The sequence below is a fragment of the Ahaetulla prasina genome, chromosome 15 (genome assembly GCF_028640845.1).
Source record: "Ahaetulla prasina isolate Xishuangbanna chromosome 15, ASM2864084v1, whole genome shotgun sequence".
In the NCBI taxonomy this organism is placed as follows: domain Eukaryota; kingdom Metazoa; phylum Chordata; class Lepidosauria; order Squamata; family Colubridae; genus Ahaetulla; species Ahaetulla prasina.
In genome coordinates, this window is record NC_080553.1 from 8,834,982 (window position 1) to 8,854,191 (window position 19,210).

The 19,210-nt window shown below is 45.2% G+C and overlaps 1 protein-coding gene across 1 annotated transcript in view; it reads right to left on the minus strand.

Annotated features, from left to right (window-relative positions):
* Window positions 1–7,652: 7,652 nt before the first annotated feature.
* ZDHHC8 (zinc finger DHHC-type palmitoyltransferase 8) overlaps window positions 7,653–19,210 on the minus strand; it is a 79,987-nt gene continuing 68,429 nt past the window's right edge. Inside the window, exons 5-12 of the mRNA XM_058158779.1 lie at window positions 18,953–19,168; window positions 18,712–18,814; window positions 18,133–18,224; window positions 16,550–16,682; window positions 14,543–14,648; window positions 12,949–13,058; window positions 10,455–11,491; window positions 7,653–9,142 (exon numbers count right to left, since the gene is read on the minus strand). Coding sequence (XP_058014762.1) covers window positions 8,962–9,142; window positions 10,455–11,491; window positions 12,949–13,058; window positions 14,543–14,648; window positions 16,550–16,682; window positions 18,133–18,224; window positions 18,712–18,814; window positions 18,953–19,168 — 1,978 coding nt within the window. The 3' untranslated portion in view covers window positions 7,653–8,961. The remainder of the gene's footprint in view (window positions 9,143–10,454; window positions 11,492–12,948; window positions 13,059–14,542; window positions 14,649–16,549; window positions 16,683–18,132; window positions 18,225–18,711; window positions 18,815–18,952; window positions 19,169–19,210) is intronic.

The window sequence follows — 19,210 nt, forward strand, 5'->3', positions numbered from 1 at the left end:
GGGGAAAGAAAAGCACATTATTTTCATAACACTATTAATGCAAACGGTATCTTCTCCCGGCCAAAGGAGGTTCACGTTCGAGATTTAAGAAGATCCCTTTTGCAATTTGTGTGAGCCTGGATCCATTTTATATTCTTCACCAAATGAGATGCATCTCCTGTGCCTTTGCCTTCTTTATGGGGCCTTGCTAGAGCTAAATCAACCTGGCCAAGATAAAATAACCTCAACCATCCTTCCGCAGTACAAATTTGGAATGCATTTACTAATGAGGAACTATTTGATCAATGTTGTGAGCAGGCAGGTGTATCTCTTTTCTTTGTCTTAATAAGAAGGAGAAGGAGAAGGAGAAAGAGAAGAAAGAAGAAGAGGAAGAGGAAGAAGAAGGAAGGAGGAGGAGGAGAAGGAGAAGGAACTTGATGCCATGGACCTCATAGAATTTAGCTCTGACCTGACTTTTAATTCTTACCATTCTGCATTTTCTCACAGAGATTAAAAGGGAGAAAAGAAATTAAATCAGAGGAAGGGAGGGAGAGAGAGAGAGAGGGGTGAGAGAGAGGGTGTGTGTGTGTGTGTGTGTGTGTGTGTGTGTGTGTGTGTGTGTGAGAGAGAGAGAGAGAGAGAGAGAGAGAGAGATCAATATCGATCATCAGCCAAGTGGCTTCACAACTAGAAGTGACCAGTATGTAGTATCCCAGCAAAACGTCTGCTCAGTTACACATTGTATGTCTGTGGCAGTGGTGGTATTCAGTTGGTTTGCACTGGTTCGGGCAAACCAGTAGCGGCAATTTAGCCTAGGTCATCGAACCGGTAGCAACTTCTGGCTGGCTATGCCCCCCCTCTACCCGGTCATCTACTGTGTGTCTATCTATGTGCTTGCTTTAAAGCAGGGGTCTCCAACCTTGGCAACTTTAAGCCTGGAGGACTTCAACGGTTGGAGTTGAAGTCCCCCAGGCTTAAAGTTGCCAAGGTTGGAGACCCCTGCTTTAAACTATCTGCCGTTTTGCTTTGATTTCAAAGGCACTACAGAAATCCATGTGCTTTTATCTGATCATAGTCTTATTCATACCCCAAACCAGGTAGCCATATTTCTCGTGGTAGTGAGGTTTTCGTGAGCTTTGCAAATTTCAATAGAAAAATCACCTGATCTACACTTATTAACGTGTTCAGACGACCATCGTCGGCTAAATTTCATACTTCCCTGAATATGCCCTTGCGTTCCTTAATTGCTTCCCACCCCCTTCCCCCTAAAATGGCTTGGGAACTTTTAAAATATGCATTCATTTCACAGATGCAAACCGTTTTTCCTTTAGTAGTTCATTGCCTGCGTTTGGTCCCTATTTAATGGGAGATTACAGAATTACAGCGTTGGAATGGACCTCAGAGGTCTTCTAGTCCAACCCCCTGCTCAAGGAGACTCTATACCATTCTGGACAAAAGTCTTTGCAATCATCTGGTATTAGCACTCTTGGGGCCACTTGGGAGGTTTATCAGTGCCCTCAGGGTCACTTGAGTATGTTGTGGTCCACCAGCAGCCTGCGGAGCTGGCAACGGAGTCAGACAGCGATGAGGCTGAGGAAGAACTTGGGCCAGTCCTGGGGGCTGGGGAAGGCCCGGATGAGGGCTCTGCGTCGGAGGCTGAGGTGGGGCCAGGGCCATCAGGAAGTGATGTGCGGATTCCGGCGCCTCCAGAGGCTGACAGTAGTGAGGCAGAGGAACAGGAGGAGCCTGTTCCTAATGCACACATGAGACAAGCTGCCAGAAGGCAAGAGCAGCTCAAGCAAAGAGGACAACTCGGGACAACTCCCATAAAGCTTAAAAGACCAGCAATGGCATTTGGGCTCTTTGCCGGAAAACAACGTTGATAGCTTTTTCTTGTTGCATTTGTTTTGTATCGTTCTCTTCTGAACTTTTGCCAAGGAAGGCCTTTGGCAGTTTGCCTAATTGGACCAAGGTTGGTGATAGGACTGAGGAATTGTGTTGGGAGGAATTTGCTTTAATTTAGTTGAACTATGCTGAGAATGAAGTAATTTTTAGCTGTTCGAATAAAGTTTCCGACTACCTACTTGGGCCTGGGTCACAACAGAATAGTGCAAATGGGTGTTGAACTTCCTTGGAACCATTAAAAGGTCCGTGTATGACACAGTACGATACAACACCACCCCTCTCCTGTTTACAACCCAGTCTTTTCCATAGTTCCAAGAAGCTTCCACACTCCTTTGCACTATTCAGGAGACCCTGAGGGCACAGATAAACCTCCAAGTGGTCTCAAGGACTCTCAGAAAAAATGCTAACAAACCAGATGACTGCAAAAAATTATAAATCCTTCCATTCCCCACCATTCAGTCAGAACTGGAGACGCTTCTTGGATGAGAAGCGAAACGCTTTCAAGGAAAAAAACACCAAAAAAACACCAAGAAAGTCCAGTTGCCCTTTGGAAAAAGCACCTTTGGGACAAACTATGACCTGGATGACGGAGTATCTCCACAGACCTGTTGATAGCACCAAAGCAAAAAAAATGGAACTGACTTTGCACCTGGAATGGGAGTAGCAGGCGCCATCTTGTTCCTGCAAAATATGTTCGGTCCGATATAGAGGCTAGCTAACATCGCTTCGCAGGGAAGTAGGCAACTTCTAGCTAAGTCTGGATAGAAGCCCGTTTAGAGGTACAAGATACTAAATCAAGCTTGGATGACGACATAGCACCAAAGCTGAGGGCATCGCTTTAAAAAATCCTACCTTTTATGTTTTCCCCCCTAAGAAACTGGACCATAGATGGCTGCTAAACCTCCAGATTGAAAGAACAACTTTCTTTATCCTAACGTCAGAATCTCACCTGACCGGATCTTTTTAATGTGGCCACTTGTTCCAAAGCTGAAATGCAAGTCTACATCCTACTATCCTTGCATTCTTCTAGAACAGTGATGGTGAACCTTTTTGGCACTCATCTGGGCCGCAACCCGGAAGAGGAGTTGCCCAGGACGCATGTGCACACCTGAAAATGAACTTCCGGTTTCAGCTACTCAACTTCCGGTTTCAGGCAGCTACTCTTCCGGGTTTATGGCGCGCATGCACCCGCAACGATCAGCTGGCCAGCACGCATAGCTCATGCAGGAAAACAGAAGACCAGCTCTTCTAGTTTCCGGCAATGCTGCATGCAAAAAAGGCCAGCTGATTGTTGAGCGCGCATGCGCGCCAGAAACCCAGAAGAGGAACGGGCGTGTCCACTTTGGGCACATGTGCCATAGGGTCACTATCACGGTTCTAGAACTAATCGCTTCAAACCGTACAGATCTATTCATCTCCTTTTCTTTGCGCATCCGTATGTCCACTCAGGCTATTGTATCATTCAGAGGTATTGTGCCTCGCCCGCCCTCCTCTCCGCAGCCGGGCCCCTCCCATCTCCTGCTATCTCAGCCAGAGACTGATAGTGAAGAAGAATGGCCTGGCATGCCTCCAGCCCCCAGCCCTGGCACCATGCCAGGACAGACTGAGCAAACAAACCCTCCTATAGCATGTGAGCATGAAGCCAGCCACGAGCTAGAATTGCCGGCAGCTGAGCAGGAAGACGAAAAGTGGACAGATCCCCGCTTCTGGAGAATGGAGAGGCGACATCAGCAAAAGGAAGGGAGGAGCAGGCCTGGATAAGTGCTGAGTCATGGAGCCACACCCCATGGCCTATATAAAGGATCTGCTTTTTGGCATTCCTTGAGTCAGGCAAAGTCTCATCTGGTTGCTGAAGTCACACCTTGGATTCCTGCCTGCCCTGAGAACTCTGACAGGAATTTGGCAAAACTGCAGAGGCTTCGTGGCCACACTTGATACAGACTTCCCAGACCCGGCTGTCAGAGGAGGAGTGGGACACGACAAGAGGTGTCAGTAGACCACGGTCCAAAAAAATCAAAACGATGTCCAAAGCTCTTGCTATTTTTATGCACGTTGCCTGAACATAACTTGTTTTTTACTCTACTTTGCAGATACCCATGATATTATATATTAGAGATATATACCTTAGAGATTTCTAAGGTCTTCCCATGCTCACTCCTTTCTAGCACTGATAATGTTGCCTAGTTGGGTAAGGAAAGGCCTGCAAGAAAATAGCCAAGTTCAGAGAGCACCAAGGGACCCCACAATCCTCATCCTCCTCTCTCCAACCCCAACTCCCTTTTAATTAAGGGGATTTTAAAGTGGTGGGTTTCAAAATTTTTCACTACCAGTTCTACGGGTGTGGCTTGGTGGGCGTAGCATGGCTTGGTGGGCGTGGCAGGGGAAGGATACTGTAAAATCTCCATTTCCTCCCAATCAGCTGGGACTCAGGAGGCAGAGAAGAAAGATGGAGCCAGTCAAAGGTGGTATTTACCGGTTCTCCAAACTAGTCAAAATTTCCGCTACCGGTTCTCTAGAACTGGTCAGAACCTGCTGAAACCCACCTCTGCTGTTGATGTTACCTAGTTGGGTAATGAAATATCTGCAAGGAAACAGACAAATTCAGACAGCATCAGGGAGCTCACAGCCTTTCTTCTCCTCCACTCCGCACACTCCACTGCCTCCTAGCACGGATGATGTTACCTAGCAAGGTAATGAACCGTCTGCATAAAACAGCCAAGCTCAGAGAGAACCAAGGACTTCATGGTCTTTCGGTAAGTTTTTTTCCCCCCCCCCAAGATGAAAAAGTGAGAAACGTCGAATGCCACAGATTTATCACGGACACAGGAAAAGAATGGATGCACCTTACTGCTCAAGAAGGGAAGTGAGACCCATCTAAATGCTCTCACTGAAATCTCACCCCAAAAGAACTGGCTACAACTAAACCAACACAACAATGGATGGATGGGAGAAACACCTCCTACCATTGGAAAGCTTACCATAAATCTAAGAAACGAAAACGTAGAACGTGCAAAAAATCCAAAGTTGAGCCCAACATGAATTTAAAAATCAATCCAAATGTTGACCTGAAATATATCTTCACTAGAGTTTCCTGAAATCTGTTTTAATCACCTTGGAGTGCCATCCCTGCGGTGGTTCAGGCGGTTATATCCGGTTCGGGCAAACCAGTAGTCGGCGGCTGCAGGAGGCTCCGTCTACCCGTCCGGACGTCATCACATCCGTTTTTTGACCCTCTGCGCATGCATGGAAGGGTCTCACCAGTAGCGAATGTCAGTGAATACCACCCCTGCATTTCTGGAGTGGTGAAGTTATCATTTTGGTGGCGGCGTTGGTTTGTTATTAACTGGGGAATTTGGATTACATGTTCATTGGTTTTTACTCCGTGTAACTACAGACAGTCCTCGACGTACGGCCACACCTGAGGCCCAAATCTTTGTCCCTAAGCGAGACAGTTGTGAGTTTTACCCCCCCCCCTCATTTTATGACCTTGCTTTGCCACAATTGTTAAGTGACTCGCTGCCGTTGTTAAGTTAGGAACAGGGTGGGGGAAATGAATCTGCTTCCCCCATTGATTATGCTCACCAGAAAGTTGCAACAGGGGACCACATGATCCCGGGACATTGCAACCATCAGTTGCCAAGCGTCTGAATTTTGGCTACGTGGACCCTGGGGAATGCCACAATGGTCGTAAGTGTGAAAAAAATGGGCATGCTGCTTTTTTTTCAGTGCCGTTATAAGTTTGAACGGGCACTAAGAGAACTGCTGTAAATTGAGGACTACCGGTAAACTTTTTGAGGATTAAATGCTAAATAATTAAGGGTGGAGAGTCAGTTCTGGTCAGAATCTATTGGAAAAAGATCTACAATTCTCACTTCTTAAAATGCAGTTTCGTTTTGCTTGGCATGGAGAAGACAGGCGTAACACATTTGGTTCCCTGATCTGGTTCTCACAGGAGAACATTTTCCCTCTTTCCAGAACAAATCACAACTCGGGTCCAAGTGATTGTAACTACAACATTTGTACTAAGGGATCCATTTCCTCCCTGCCCTCCTAGCTCTTCCGTGCCACATACACACACACACACACACACCAAATTTGGCAAAAAGGGCAAAAAAAACCCAAACAAAACCCAAACTACGGGTGGGATTCTATCGGTTCGGACCGGTTCGGGTGAACTGGTAGCTCCGACGATCAGCTGGGAGCGAACTGGTTCGCCCCAACGATCAGATGAGCCCACCCACCTGCCCATGCTATTTTTCTATCTTTATCTTCTCAGCCGATTCACATAGCAGAGCAGATTGCTGTGTCTCAGCTGTGTTTCTCCTTAACGCGGAAGTTAAGATTTCTTCAAACTGCGCATGCATGCGCAGCAAAGCAGGCGATCACTGAACTCGTTGTTAAACCGAGAGGATCCCACCGCTGCCCCAAACCCACAACATCTGTAACACCGTGATCTTTTGCAGCATTCGGTCTTGAAAGGCAGTCACCCAACTTTCAACTTTTACATATATATATATATATATATATATATATATATATATATATATATATATATATATATATATATATATATATATATATGTTTTCTGAGGTTTTCGCGGGTGTTTGTATGTAGATCTTTGGTTATTCGGGTTTTCTCCCGCGTAAAATTGGAAGTGTCTTGGCGGCGTTTGACGAGGTCTCACTCATCATCTTCAGGCTTCAACCGTGCTTCTGGGAGCAATGTGTGATCGCAGCTGTTTCTTCCTTTTTGGAAGAAGAAAGGAAGAAACAGCTGCGATCACACATTGCTCCCAGAAGCACGAAGCTGAAGCCTGAAGATGACGAATGAGACTTCGTCGAAACGTCGCCAAGACACTTCCAATTTTACGCGGGAGAAAACCCGAATAACCAAAGATCTACATATATATATATATATGTAGATCTTTACATATAAAGATATGAATATATATATTCATAGGTTTTCACGGGTATAGGTATGTAGGTCTTGGCATATTTGGGTCTTTTCCCGTGTAAGGTTGAGATTATCTTGGCGACGTTTCGACGAGGTCTCACTCATCATCTTCAGGCTGGTGCTTTCGGCTTCGTGCTTTCTGGGTGGATGTGTGGTGGTGACATCCTGTGTGGACCTCGTGAGTGTGGGTCTGGTGTCATTCCTCGTGTTAGATTGGGTGGGAATCAGTTCAAATCCCCACTAGCAGTTAAAAAGGAAGAAACAGCTGCAATCACACATTGCTCCCAGAAGCACGAAGCTGAAGCCTGAAGATGACGAATGAGACTTCGTCGAAACGTCGCCAAGACACTTCCAATTTTACGCGGGAGAAAACCCGAATAACCAAAGACCTACATACAAACACCTGCGAAAACCTCAGAAAACAAATAAATAAATATATATATATATTTATATATATATTTATTTTAAGGCCATTATGCTAAGTTTTACACCGAAGGGGAGAGGCAGAACGAGGAAGGGAAGACTTCCTAATATTCGAGGAGAAATATTTAGAATTTTTGTAAACAGTTTTTGTAGAGCACTTTTCTTTCACAAGTTCTCTTTCGGAACGACTCTTAAATCTAGCGAGCAGCGGTCTTGCTGTCTCCCTGGATATTCCCTTTGTCCATCTTCAGCCAGGCCACCGACGTATCTCTCCTGCACAGACGTGCGTTCAGCTAGACCGACACACACAATCACACATGCGCACGCACACACACACACACACAAGGACACACATCGCGAAATTTCAAGAGATCAAAAGAAATACCTTGCGTCGAGGTTATACACGCTGCACCAGTGCAAGACAATTTAACACCATTTTCACAGCCCCCAGGAGCAGGAGAGTTGGAAGGAGTATGGCTGTTTTAAAATCATAAGTTACCTTCTCAAATATTTTGATTTTTTCCCCCCCTTCAAAAGAAGGACAGCGTTATTGGTAACGTTTGAAAACCCACCTAGAATTGTCCAAAGGGGAAAATACGGAGGTCCCTTATTTGCACAACTCTTCATGGGAGCATTATAGTTTTCAGATGCTTCAGCAGATGGTAAGTTGATGGTTAGAAAATTGTCCCAATTCTTGGCCCAAAGGATGGTGTCTAAGAGACTGAACAAGACTCAGAGGTCTAGTGGTGTCCGTCAACCTTTCTTCAATAGATTAGGTTTCTCGTGAGTGTATGCATATGAATTTCCCACTCATCCTAACAGGAAGAAAGCATGGATGCACAAACCTGATTCCCTTCGGCCACCCCTGAAATGAATTAAGAAGACCATCACAGATAAGAAAAGGGTTGGGGGCCCAGAAGACTATCAATTAGGTAGCACTTGCTTGCCTCAAACACAGGTCTTCTGAGATTTGTATGGATCACATATGAACTGAAAAGAGAAAACCAGAAACTTGTTGGGTTCCATCACTTCTTCCTCATGAGTTCCATGATCTCTTCCTCATGGGTTCCATCACCTCTTCCTCATGAGTTCCATGATCTCTTCCTCATGAGTTCCATGATCTCTTCCTCATGAGTTCCATGATCTCTTCCTCATGAGTTCCATCACTTCTTCCTCATGAGTTCCATCATTTCTTCCTCATGAGTTCCATCAACTCTTCCTCATGAGTTCCATCAACACTTCCTCATGAGTTCAATCACTTCTTCATTTGGCCTTCAACCAGCCTGGAGACTTGAAGCAGGGCTGGAGGAGAAAGCAACAAGGTCTACGGACCGGATGGGATGGACAAAGACAAATGCACAATGGATTTTTTTTTACCATTGTTTGACACAGCTGGCGTTGTCGGTGGTAGATGGGTCAGTTTGTCCAGGAAGTACCCAACGAGCTGTGCCAAGTGCATCATCCGTTGCAGAATAAGCCTTCAGCTGGCCTTGGCTGGCAAAGGGTGACCTCCATGTTGTCTTTTCAAAATGGTTGGGGGAAAAAAAAACATAAGTCCAGCCATGAAGTAATACACAGCAGACACCACCGGTTGGTTCCCTCCTTCTGTCCAGTTGGATCTTCACAGTGTAATGTAGCTCCACCGATGGATTTGCAGTGGATGCCTTCTTTCTCCCATATCCTTACTCTTCTTATTTTGTTTACACTGAAATTTCATAAGTTGTTCCACCCACCCCAGAGACTTTCTTAACGTTTGAGTGTCTAGCTGGACTCACAGGAGCTTGGATACTAGAAGTTGAGCCTATCCGACACTCGACTCTGGAAAGACCCTTTGGCTGTCCATTGATTTTACTGTGGGGGCTCTTCAGTGGGACATCCTCCCTGTGACCAGAAGAAAGAGAAGGTCCAAAGTTAGTAGACAGAAAACCAGGGGTTGCCACAAAGAAGAGGGAGTCAAGCTATTCTCCAAAGCACCTGAGGGCAGGACAAGAAGCAACGGGTGGAAATTAATCAAGGAGAGAAGCAACTTAGAACTAAGGAGGAATTTCCTGACAGTGAGAACAATTAATAAGTGGTTTGCTTATTTGCTATGGTTGTTTCGCAAAATCTCTTGCAGTTGTTAGCACAAGTGGCTAGATTCTGTGCAGCGGCATTGGGGATTTGTCAGAACAACATGATTAATCCATCATATCAATTTTTACACAACTAGCGTGTTTTCCTGAAAATAAGGTCTTATATTAATTTTTGCTCCAAACGACACATTAGGGCTTATTTTTCAGTCAGGTCTTATATTCAGGGAAATACAGTACTAAATGCATCTGTTTGGCTGATGATCTTAACTGGGACTTATTTTTGGGGTAGGGCTTATATTACGAACATCCGGAAAAATCATGCTAGGGTTTATTTTCCAGTTGGGTCTTATTTTCGGGGAAACCCAGTAATGTAGCAAACCTTTTTGCATTACTACTCTTTTGCATTTAAGTATTTAATGATTACGGGCCCCACAGTTTAAGGATTGATATTATAGATTTTATAGTATAGTTAGGCCATACTGGGGTTTGCATGTCATGTGTAATTGACAGACTGGATGCCAAATTGTGAGTTTAACATCTGCAAGTTGACCACCAAACTCAGAGAGCACCAAGGACTCCACAGTCATCTTCCTCTTCCTCATCCACCTCTTCCTCCATTCCACAACCCCCACTCACTCTTAACATGATGACGTTACCTAGTTTGGTAATGAACCATCTGCAAGAAAACCCCCAAGCTCAGAAGGAACCAAGGACCCCAGATGTTAGCATCTACTCTTCTATTTAAGAAATATACGTAATTAAACAACCCATTTCACATTCACACTGGCTGTAAGTGCTGAAATCTGAAATTTGATACTTACGTCTAGCAGCCAGCCTTAAGTCATTTTTATGTGCAGGGTGCTTTCTAGTGTGATACTCTTTAAATATTGGAGTTCAGGGAATTGCATCCTATTTCTGAGTAACAAACTAGCCTATAATCTAATTAACTCTTAATTTCTTAATTCTAATTTCCAGGTAATTTAATAAGCGCACATATGCATTTTTGAGAACTTCCCCCATCGGCTGAAAACCATCCAGAAATATTAAAAAATAATCCACGGCTTGAACTCCGCACCCAGTTTTCTGACACACAACTGCAGCCGTGCTAAAACTCTCCATACCTTGCAGGGCCTATGGACTGGGCGTCTGTTAGTTCCATTGTGTTAACGAAGGAGACGGATTTTGGAGCCCCGTACGAGGGAGACCGGGGGATCCCACTGGGAGATGAAGGAACTTGGTGGCTTGGCGATTTGTAGGAGCCGTTACTCATCCTGCCCTGCAGTGCCTGATGGGCTTGGATGTTGTTGTTGGCTAGGTCTGCTTGGAGAGAAGGTGTGGAAGTCCTTGACACTCGGGTCATGGCGCTGGAGAGGGAAGAAACTGATGTCTGCAAAGCCGGATTGCGTGCACTGAAGCTGCTGTGGGGCATCAAATTGTCTCTGGAGCCGTATCTCAGGACTAAGCTACGGGGATCGTCTGACAGCAGGCTGACTTGCTGAAGGCTGTAAGAACTCGGTGTGTCATACACCCCTGAATCTGCAAACACGGAGTCTGGGTGAGAGTGTAAGAGCTTTTCCCTCTCCTCCATCTCCTTCCTTTCTTGGATGGACGCCATAATGGTTTTCGACAGGTTGTCGTAGCGGACTGGGGAGGGGTCTCGCGGGTGCGGGGTCGGCCCACCCTGCCCGGGGCTAAAGGTCTGGGGAGACGGGCGCTGGAGTTCCCTTCCCCGCAGATGGCACATTTTGGCAGACAAATATGGCGAGTGGTATCCGACGGAGCCCACCGCGGCGTGCGCGATGCACCGTTTCCCAGCTGGGGAAATGGGGTTGAGCAAACTGTCGTAGGATAAGCTCCCGTTCCTGTTGGAGAGAGAATTGGGGGCGAAGATGCTTTTGTAGGGGGTTGAAGTCACCCCTTCGGATTTCATGGGATGGATGGGCAGTTTGTCGGGGCCTCTCCGGCCACCCGTTTTCAGACTGAGGGATCTGGAGTTGGCGGCGAAAGAATCGGCTTGGAGTGGAGAAGACTGATAGGTCTTGTGAAGGGAACTTTTCCGATAGTTGGGGAGCTCCATGCTGGGCTCGGATTGATAATCCAGGCTGCTGTCGTTGTCATCGGCCAGGGAGCTCTGCCTGAGTCCTTCCTGGAGGGAGATCTGGGAGAAAAGAAGAAAGGGTCAGATGGAGCTGCTGTCGTCCTCGTGGGTCAGTCAGACAGGAAACACAACCAGATGGGCTAATTCAACTTTATTGTAAGGCTATCTGAGCAGAATCTTGCAAGTCTGAAAGTACAAATCTCCCGCTGTTTCTTTTTTAGCCTGATAAGCTAGGGATGATCCTTTCTGAGTTTCTGCCTCTGCCCTTTATGTAGCTACAGGCTACATCGTCTCTTATCTGATTATTCCCTAGGCATCCATCTTCTCCTGTATTCCCAGATGATTCCCACATGTCACTACATCAGTGGAAGCAACTTATTTCTTTCTCCATCTCTCCATTTGTCTGTCTGTCTGTCTGTCTATCTGTCTCTCTTTTGTCTCTCTCTCTCTCTCTCTCTTTTGTCAGTCTCTCTGTCTCTGTCTCTCTCTCTCCCTTGCCTCTCTCTTTTCTCTCTCTTTCTTTGTGTCTGTCTGTCTCTCTCTGTTTCTGTCTCTCTCTTTTGTCTCTCTCTCTCTTTCTCTGTGTCTCTCTCTTTTGTTTTTCTCTTTGTTGTCTGTCTCTCTGCCTCTCTCTCTGCCTCTCTCTCTTGCCTCTCTCTGTGTGTCTCTGTCTCTTTCTTTCTCTCTCTTTCCTCTCTCTTTCTGTGTCTGTCTGTCTCTCTTTCTCTGTTTCTCTTTCTCTCTTTTGTCTCTCTCCCTGTCGTCTGTCTCTCTGTCTCTCTCTCTCTTGCCTCTCTCTCTCTCTTTCTCTCTTTTGTCTGTCTGTCTTTCTCTGTTTCTGTCTCTCTCTTTTGTCTCTCTGTTGTCTGCCTCTCTGTCTCTCTCTCTCTTTCCGTGTATCTGTCTCTTTGTCTCTCTCTTTTTTCTCTCTTTCCGTGTGTCTGTCTCTGTGTCTCTGTTTGTGTGTGCGTGTGCATCTCTGATTGTCTCTCTGTCTCTCTTTCTCTCTCTGTCTCTGTCTGTCTGTCTTTCTGTATCTCTGTCTATTTCTCTCTCTTTTTCTTTCTCTTTCTGTTTGTCTGTCTCTCTCTCTTTGTCTTTCTTTCTTCTATCTCTCTCTCTCATCCAAGGAACAAATCCCTGAAAAAAAGATTAATGAGCCATTACACAGCTTTCTTAAAAAGGCCTTTTCATTGGTGCTGTGGCCTCATTGTTGAATATGACAAAGAACGATGGTTAGAGGCTTGCTTCTGGAGTAATGAAAAGGAGTAATAACCATAACATAGCACAGCACAGCACAAGCACAACACACACAAAAACACAGCACAACATCCCTTTCAGACACATTATGTAAAGACTGTTCGATCTGCTATCCTTCCACTGTAATTTTTATTTTGACCCAAGGAAGAGGCAGTTACATACAAAAGAAAGTATTTCAAGTTGGTTTTTGAAGTTGGCCATTTTATTTCATTCGGCGAAACCTGAGATTCAGCCCGCAACCATCGGTGCCATCTTACCTGCTCAGATGTTCCATGATAGTGGACTTTAGAGTTGTTGCTGAAAGCAGGGCGATATTTGTACATGGCAGGTGTGGGAGGGCTAATCAGTTTGGGAGAAAGGCTGCTCTCTGGAAAACAAAACAAAAAAGAAAAGAAAAGAAAACAAGCCATGGCTTATCACACGCCCAAACCATGATTGAGTTTCACATAACCTAGAATATAAATTGTGTGCTTACGGCTTAGCAAACTATGTCCGGGGTCTGCAACCGTGGCGCAACAGGCTAATGCAGCCTATTATTAACAGCAACTGCTTGCAATATTGCAGGTTCAAGTCCCACCAGGCCCAAGGTTGACTCAGCCTTCCATCCTTTATAAGGTAGGTAAAATGAGGACCCAGATTGTTGGGGGGCAATAAGTTGACTTTGTATATAGTATACAAATGGATGAAGACTATTGCTTGACATAGTGTAAGCTGCCCTGAGTCTTCGGAGAAGGGCGGGATATAAATGCAAAAAAAAGAGAGAGCCATTTGGACCTGTTTCCCACAGAAAAAAAAAACACCGGGAGCCACAAAACCTGGGTGGGCGTAGCCAACTCAATGTCACTCACTTCTACCAGTCACATGACACCTCCTCTAGCCACGCCTACCCAGCCGGTCATTAGGGCAAAAAACCAGTTGTTAAAAAACACCGGGAACCACAAAATCCTTTTGACATATTCTCTCTCTCCCCTCCCCCCTCCCTCCCCCCTCTCCTTCTCTCTCTGTATCTATGTCTCTCTCTCTCCCCCCCCCACTCTCTGTATCTCTCTGTCTCTGTCCTGGCCGCTTCTCCATCCCCTGTCGTCACCCTTACCTTCTCAGGCTAGACGAGGAGTGACTGGGAGGGGAGGGCCAGCCAGTGGTGAGATCACCTGACAGGGAGCCACAGCAGAAGGCCTAAGGAGCCGCATGTGGTTCCAGAGCTGACCCCTGAACTATGTAAATCCAGCTACTGAATTTTTCAAATCTTAGCTTATGGCTTAAGGTGTTATACGGACCCAGTCAATGATGGCTTAGTCAGTAAACGAAACTATGGCTTAGTTCAATAGTTTCTGCATCATGACTCCCACCGACCCGTACGCTCACACAGAGAGGGCCTTCTCAGGGTGCCGTCCGCCAAGCAATGTCAGCTGGCGGCCCCCAGGGGAAGGGCCTTCTCTGTTGGAGCTCCTACGCTCTGGAATGAACTTCCCCCCGGTTTACGTCAATTGCCTGATCTTCGGACCTTTCGGCGTGAGCTGAAAACGCACTTATTTATTCAAGAGGGACTGGATTGAAATTTTATTGGGGTATTTATGTTTTAAGATTTTAAATGGTTTTAAAATTTCTGCCACATTATAATATTTCTTTTTAACTTCTTTTTAATGTTTATATATTGAATTTTTACTCGGCTGTACACCGCCCTGAGTCCTCCGGGAGAAGGGCGGTATAAAAATCGAAATAAATAAATAAATAAATAAATAAATGATTCTAAACCAATCATGAAATTTTTCACCAGAAAGAACATTTTAAAAAAGAGAAATTCATACGTTCAGTCGATTTTTAAAAAAAGGAAAAGATCAAATAGAGTACCTTCAGTGCTTCCCAGTTCACTGTATTTACTTGAATCCCCTTTGGGTGGAAGTGGAGGCTGTATATCCATGCTATTTTCATCCAGCGCTTCTAGGCTAATTTTAGACTGAAAACAATCGCAAAACAAAGTTAAGCATTGCCGAGCGGTCTATTCTAGCTGTTATGACCCAGGCCCAAGTAGTACTGAGTAGGAAACTCAGTCAGTGAAAAAACAAACAAACTTTATTCGAACAGCTGAGAATTACTTCATTCTCAGCGTAGTTCAACTAAAGCGAATCCGTCCCAACACAAATTCCCCAGTCCTATCACCAACCTTGATCCAATTAGGCAAACTGCCAAAGGCCTTTCTTGGCAAACGTTCAGAGGACACCGATACAAAAATAAATGCAAGAAGACGAAGCTACCAACGTTGTTTTCCGGCAAAGCCCAAATGCCGTTGCTGGTCTGTTTTAAGCCTTATGGGAGGAGCCAATCATCTCTTGGCCCTATACCTGAGTTGTCCTCTTTGCTTGAGCTGCTCTTGCCGTCTGGCAGCTCTTCTCATGCGTACATTAGGAACAGGCTTCTCTTATTCCACTGCCCCACTACTGTCAGCCTCTGGAGGCTCTGGAGTCCGCACCTCATTCCTCGATGGCCCTGGCCCCACCTCAGCCTCCAACATAGAGCCCTCATCAGGGCCTTCCCCAGCCTCCAGGACTGGCCTACGCTCTTCCTCAGCTTCATTGCTATCCGACTCCGTTGCCAGCTCCGCAGGCTGCGGGCAGACCACAACACTAGCCCTTAAATCATGCATTCCCTCCCCCCACCCCCAAGATGTTTCTACACACTGCAGGATAACAGCGGACTTCACACATTGTGTTAAACTGCAGCATTGTTGGTTCGGTTTGAGTTTAGCCAGCGTATGAAAACAGCCACTGTGTTTTCGTTCTGCTTTATGGCTTAATATGTGGCCTGGACGCATCCAGGTGAGACTTGTTCAACAAACCATGGTTAAGCAAATCACCGCTTAGTGAAGCTTAAGAAGGTTTGCTAAGAGCCCGTTTGGTCTAGTGGGTAAGGCATCAAGCGAGAAACCAGAGCATGAGTTCTAATCCTGTCTTAGGCATGAAAGACGGCTGGGTGACTTTTGGCCAATCACCAGGAGACTGGGAGTTCTAGTCTCCCTTAGGCATGAAAGCCAACTGGGTGACTTTGGGCCAATCAATCACCGGGAGACTGGGAGTTCTAGTCCTGCCTTAGGCATGAAAGACAGCTGGGTGACTTTGGGCCAATCACCAGGAGACTGGGAGTTCTAGTCCCGCCTTAGGCATGAAAGACAGCTGGGTGACTTTGGCTCAATCACCAGGAGACTGGGAGTTCTAGTCCCGCCTTAGGCATGAAAGCCAACTGGGTGACTTTTGGCTAATCACCGGGAGACTAGGAGTTCTAGTCCCGCCTTAGGCATGAAAGACAGCTGGGTGATTTGGGCCAATCACCAGGAGACTGGGAGTTCTAGTCCTGCCTTAGGCATGAAAGCTGGCTAGGTGATTTTGGCCGAATCCCTCTCTCTCAACCCACCTGACCTCACAGGGTTATTGTTGTGTGGAACATAGGAGGAGGAAGGAGTGTTACATATGTTGGCCGCCTTGAGTTATTTATAAAAATAATGAAGGCAGGATACAAACAAATAAAATGTAAACAAATGCACCAATCCGGCACCTAGAATTTTTGCTTTGCAGGGATTGCAACCTGAAATAAATGATTAACTTTGATTTCACCCTGGATGGACCGGATTCACCTATCATGCTAGACCTTAACTTAGCTTGCCTGGCTTTGGCTTAACATGTTGTACAAAACCCAGCTAGTACAAGTTAATTAGCCGCTAGGGTTTAAAAAGTATGTTTTATGAATTCAGCGCAACATAGGTAAGTTTTATGGAACTCTTTCACCAGGAAAATATGGAAACAGATCTCTATATAGGTGGATCATGGATCCCAGGCAAAAGATAGCTCATAAGGAATGCTTCACCTTGCTCTGGTTGAGGTTGGCTTGAACACCGTTGTCACTTATTTTGACGGTGATCTGTCGCTCCTTTAGATCCGGCCTCAGGAAAGGGGGCTTCACGCTTACCATCTCTTTCTTCTTGGGATCCACAATGTACCTGCAAGATCATGGGATCTTGAAAGGTATGCTTTTCATTAAAAGATACCACCTCGTAAGTGCCGCAGGCCCTTAATGACTCAGGTGGAGGCCTGCAATTGGCTTACGCAAAGGAACAATTAATGAGCATCTAAGAGAGGAAGTTAAGAATGCTTCTAAAGAAATATATAGCAGCACAATTAATCATCTACAAGGAAGGATCGTCTGAAATTTTGGTGTGAAAGGCCACAGACAAGGCTTCGTGGGTGATGAAGTCATGTGATAGTAGCGTCTGCATTTCCTGCATCGAATGAGGACAGCCCATCTTTCTCCTTCTGTCCTGGCCACTTGTTTCTGAGGCACGATTGAGAGCATTTTAACAAACTGCATCAATGTTTGGTTTGGTGGCAGCAGTGCCTCAGACAGAAAGTCCATACAGAGAGTGGTAAGGACAGTGGAGAAGATTACAGGAAGCGAGCTTCCTGTTATTCAGGATTCTGTTTATAAGCGCTATGTTCTTAGAGCGCAAAGCATTGTTAGAGACCCCACGCAACCACTTCATGGCCTGTTTCTGTTGCTCCCCTTTGAGAGGTGGTTTTGAAGTACTTCTAGCAGGACTACCAGAATCTGTAACAACTTTGTTCCCTATGTCTGGTAAACTCGCAGGATTTCTTGTCATGTACATGTAAGCATCCAAACTAGACTGTGTTGTTTCTCTGTGTCATATAATATATGTGGGTATATACATAATTTTGTATTTATTTTGTCATGTTGATGTAGTGTATATTGGAGGGGATGACCCTTTGAGAGCTGCATGCAACGAAATGTCATTTTAATGTATGCCGATTAGTGTACATTCAAAGTGACAATAAAGTTATTCTATTCTATTCTATTCTATTCTATTCTATTCTATTCTATTCTATTCTATTCTATTCTATTCTATTCTATTCTATTCTATTCTATTCTATTCTATTCTATTCTATTCTATTCTATTCTATTCTATTCTATTCCATTCCATATTTTCTATTCTATTCTATTCTATTCTATTCTATTCTATTCTATTCTATTCTATTCTATTCTATTCTACTCTACTCTACCTACTCCATTCCATTCCAATATTATTCTATTCTGTTCTGTTCTGTTCTGTTCTGTTGTTCTGTTCTACTCTACTCTACTCTACTCTACTCTACTCTACTCTACTCTACTCTACTCTACTCTACTCTACTCTACTCCACTCCACTCCACTCCACTCCACTCCACTCCATTCCATTCCATTCCATTCCATTCTGTTCTATGTTAATACACCAACGTGCCCAAGGCAGAGGTTAACATCTGCACCTATCATTTGTAGAGATTCAAAATACATAATCAATAAATCAGTGAAGACCAGCTTGTCTAGTCCCCAAGCTGTCATTCCCACAAACCCAGCATTGGTTAATCAACAACCTTCTGTGCTTCTCCTTGGATCTCACCTAGGAGCCAGGGGGCTGCAAAGGACATGTTCCACGTTACCGCAGCATCCTTGAGTAAAAGGGTTGACCCCTCCACGGAACTTACCCGTCACCTGGAATTAAAACGAAGAGGGCGGTTTGAAAATGGAAGGGAAATGTGCAGAAATGGATAGACTTAACAAAGGAGATACAAGGAAACAGAATATTGTATCGTGTGGGAGAAATGGTATGACTGGCTAGAGGAGAGAGATAAAAGGCAAGGAAAAACCAAATAAGGAAGATATGGGAGTAGAAATGTAATAACAAATAACCTTTAATATAGAAGAAATTGAAATAGAAGCCAATACCTGGGTAAATCATAACCCTATGATAATGAAATGGAAAGGACAAAGAAGAACTAGATGGACTTTAAACACGTCTTATTGCTTTGTATACTTTGTTTATTATTTTTATTATTTATTGTTATTGGTCACGCCCACCCAGTCATCTGACCACCAAGCCATGCCCACCAAGTAAGCCACGCCCACAGAACCAGTAGGGAAATTTTTTAGATTTCACTCTTGGCCAGGAGTAAGAGGAGAGATCAAAAAGCCATCTTACCTGCTCGTTGGTTGTGCGTCCTCGGGCCACTAAAACAATGTGGAAAGCAGTCAAGCCAATAACTGGGATGAAGAACAGCCCAGCGATACACATGACCGTCATTCTGGATGCTGACGTTAAGGAAACCCTGGAAATTATTGTACCACAGGCACTGGAGTATGGTAGAAAGAATCCCTTTCCTGTTGGCCTGAGACCCCGCCTGGCCGGGTTGAACCCGAAGAGGACCCCAAACGGAGGATACGTGACGGCGGTGTGGGCCACACCCACTTTTTCAGCGTGATGTAAGACATAGATAAGCCCGAAGGTGAACACGCTGACCATATGGGCACTTAAAGACAGCAAGAAAAGGAAAAAGTAGCGGTAGTTTCGTCTTCCGATACAGTTATTAACCCAAGGGCAGTGATGATCAAAATCCTGGTGAGACAACAGGAGAGACGGTGTAATAATGCAGGCATAACTTGGCATACACAGGAATAATGGGGAACGTAATAATAACGCT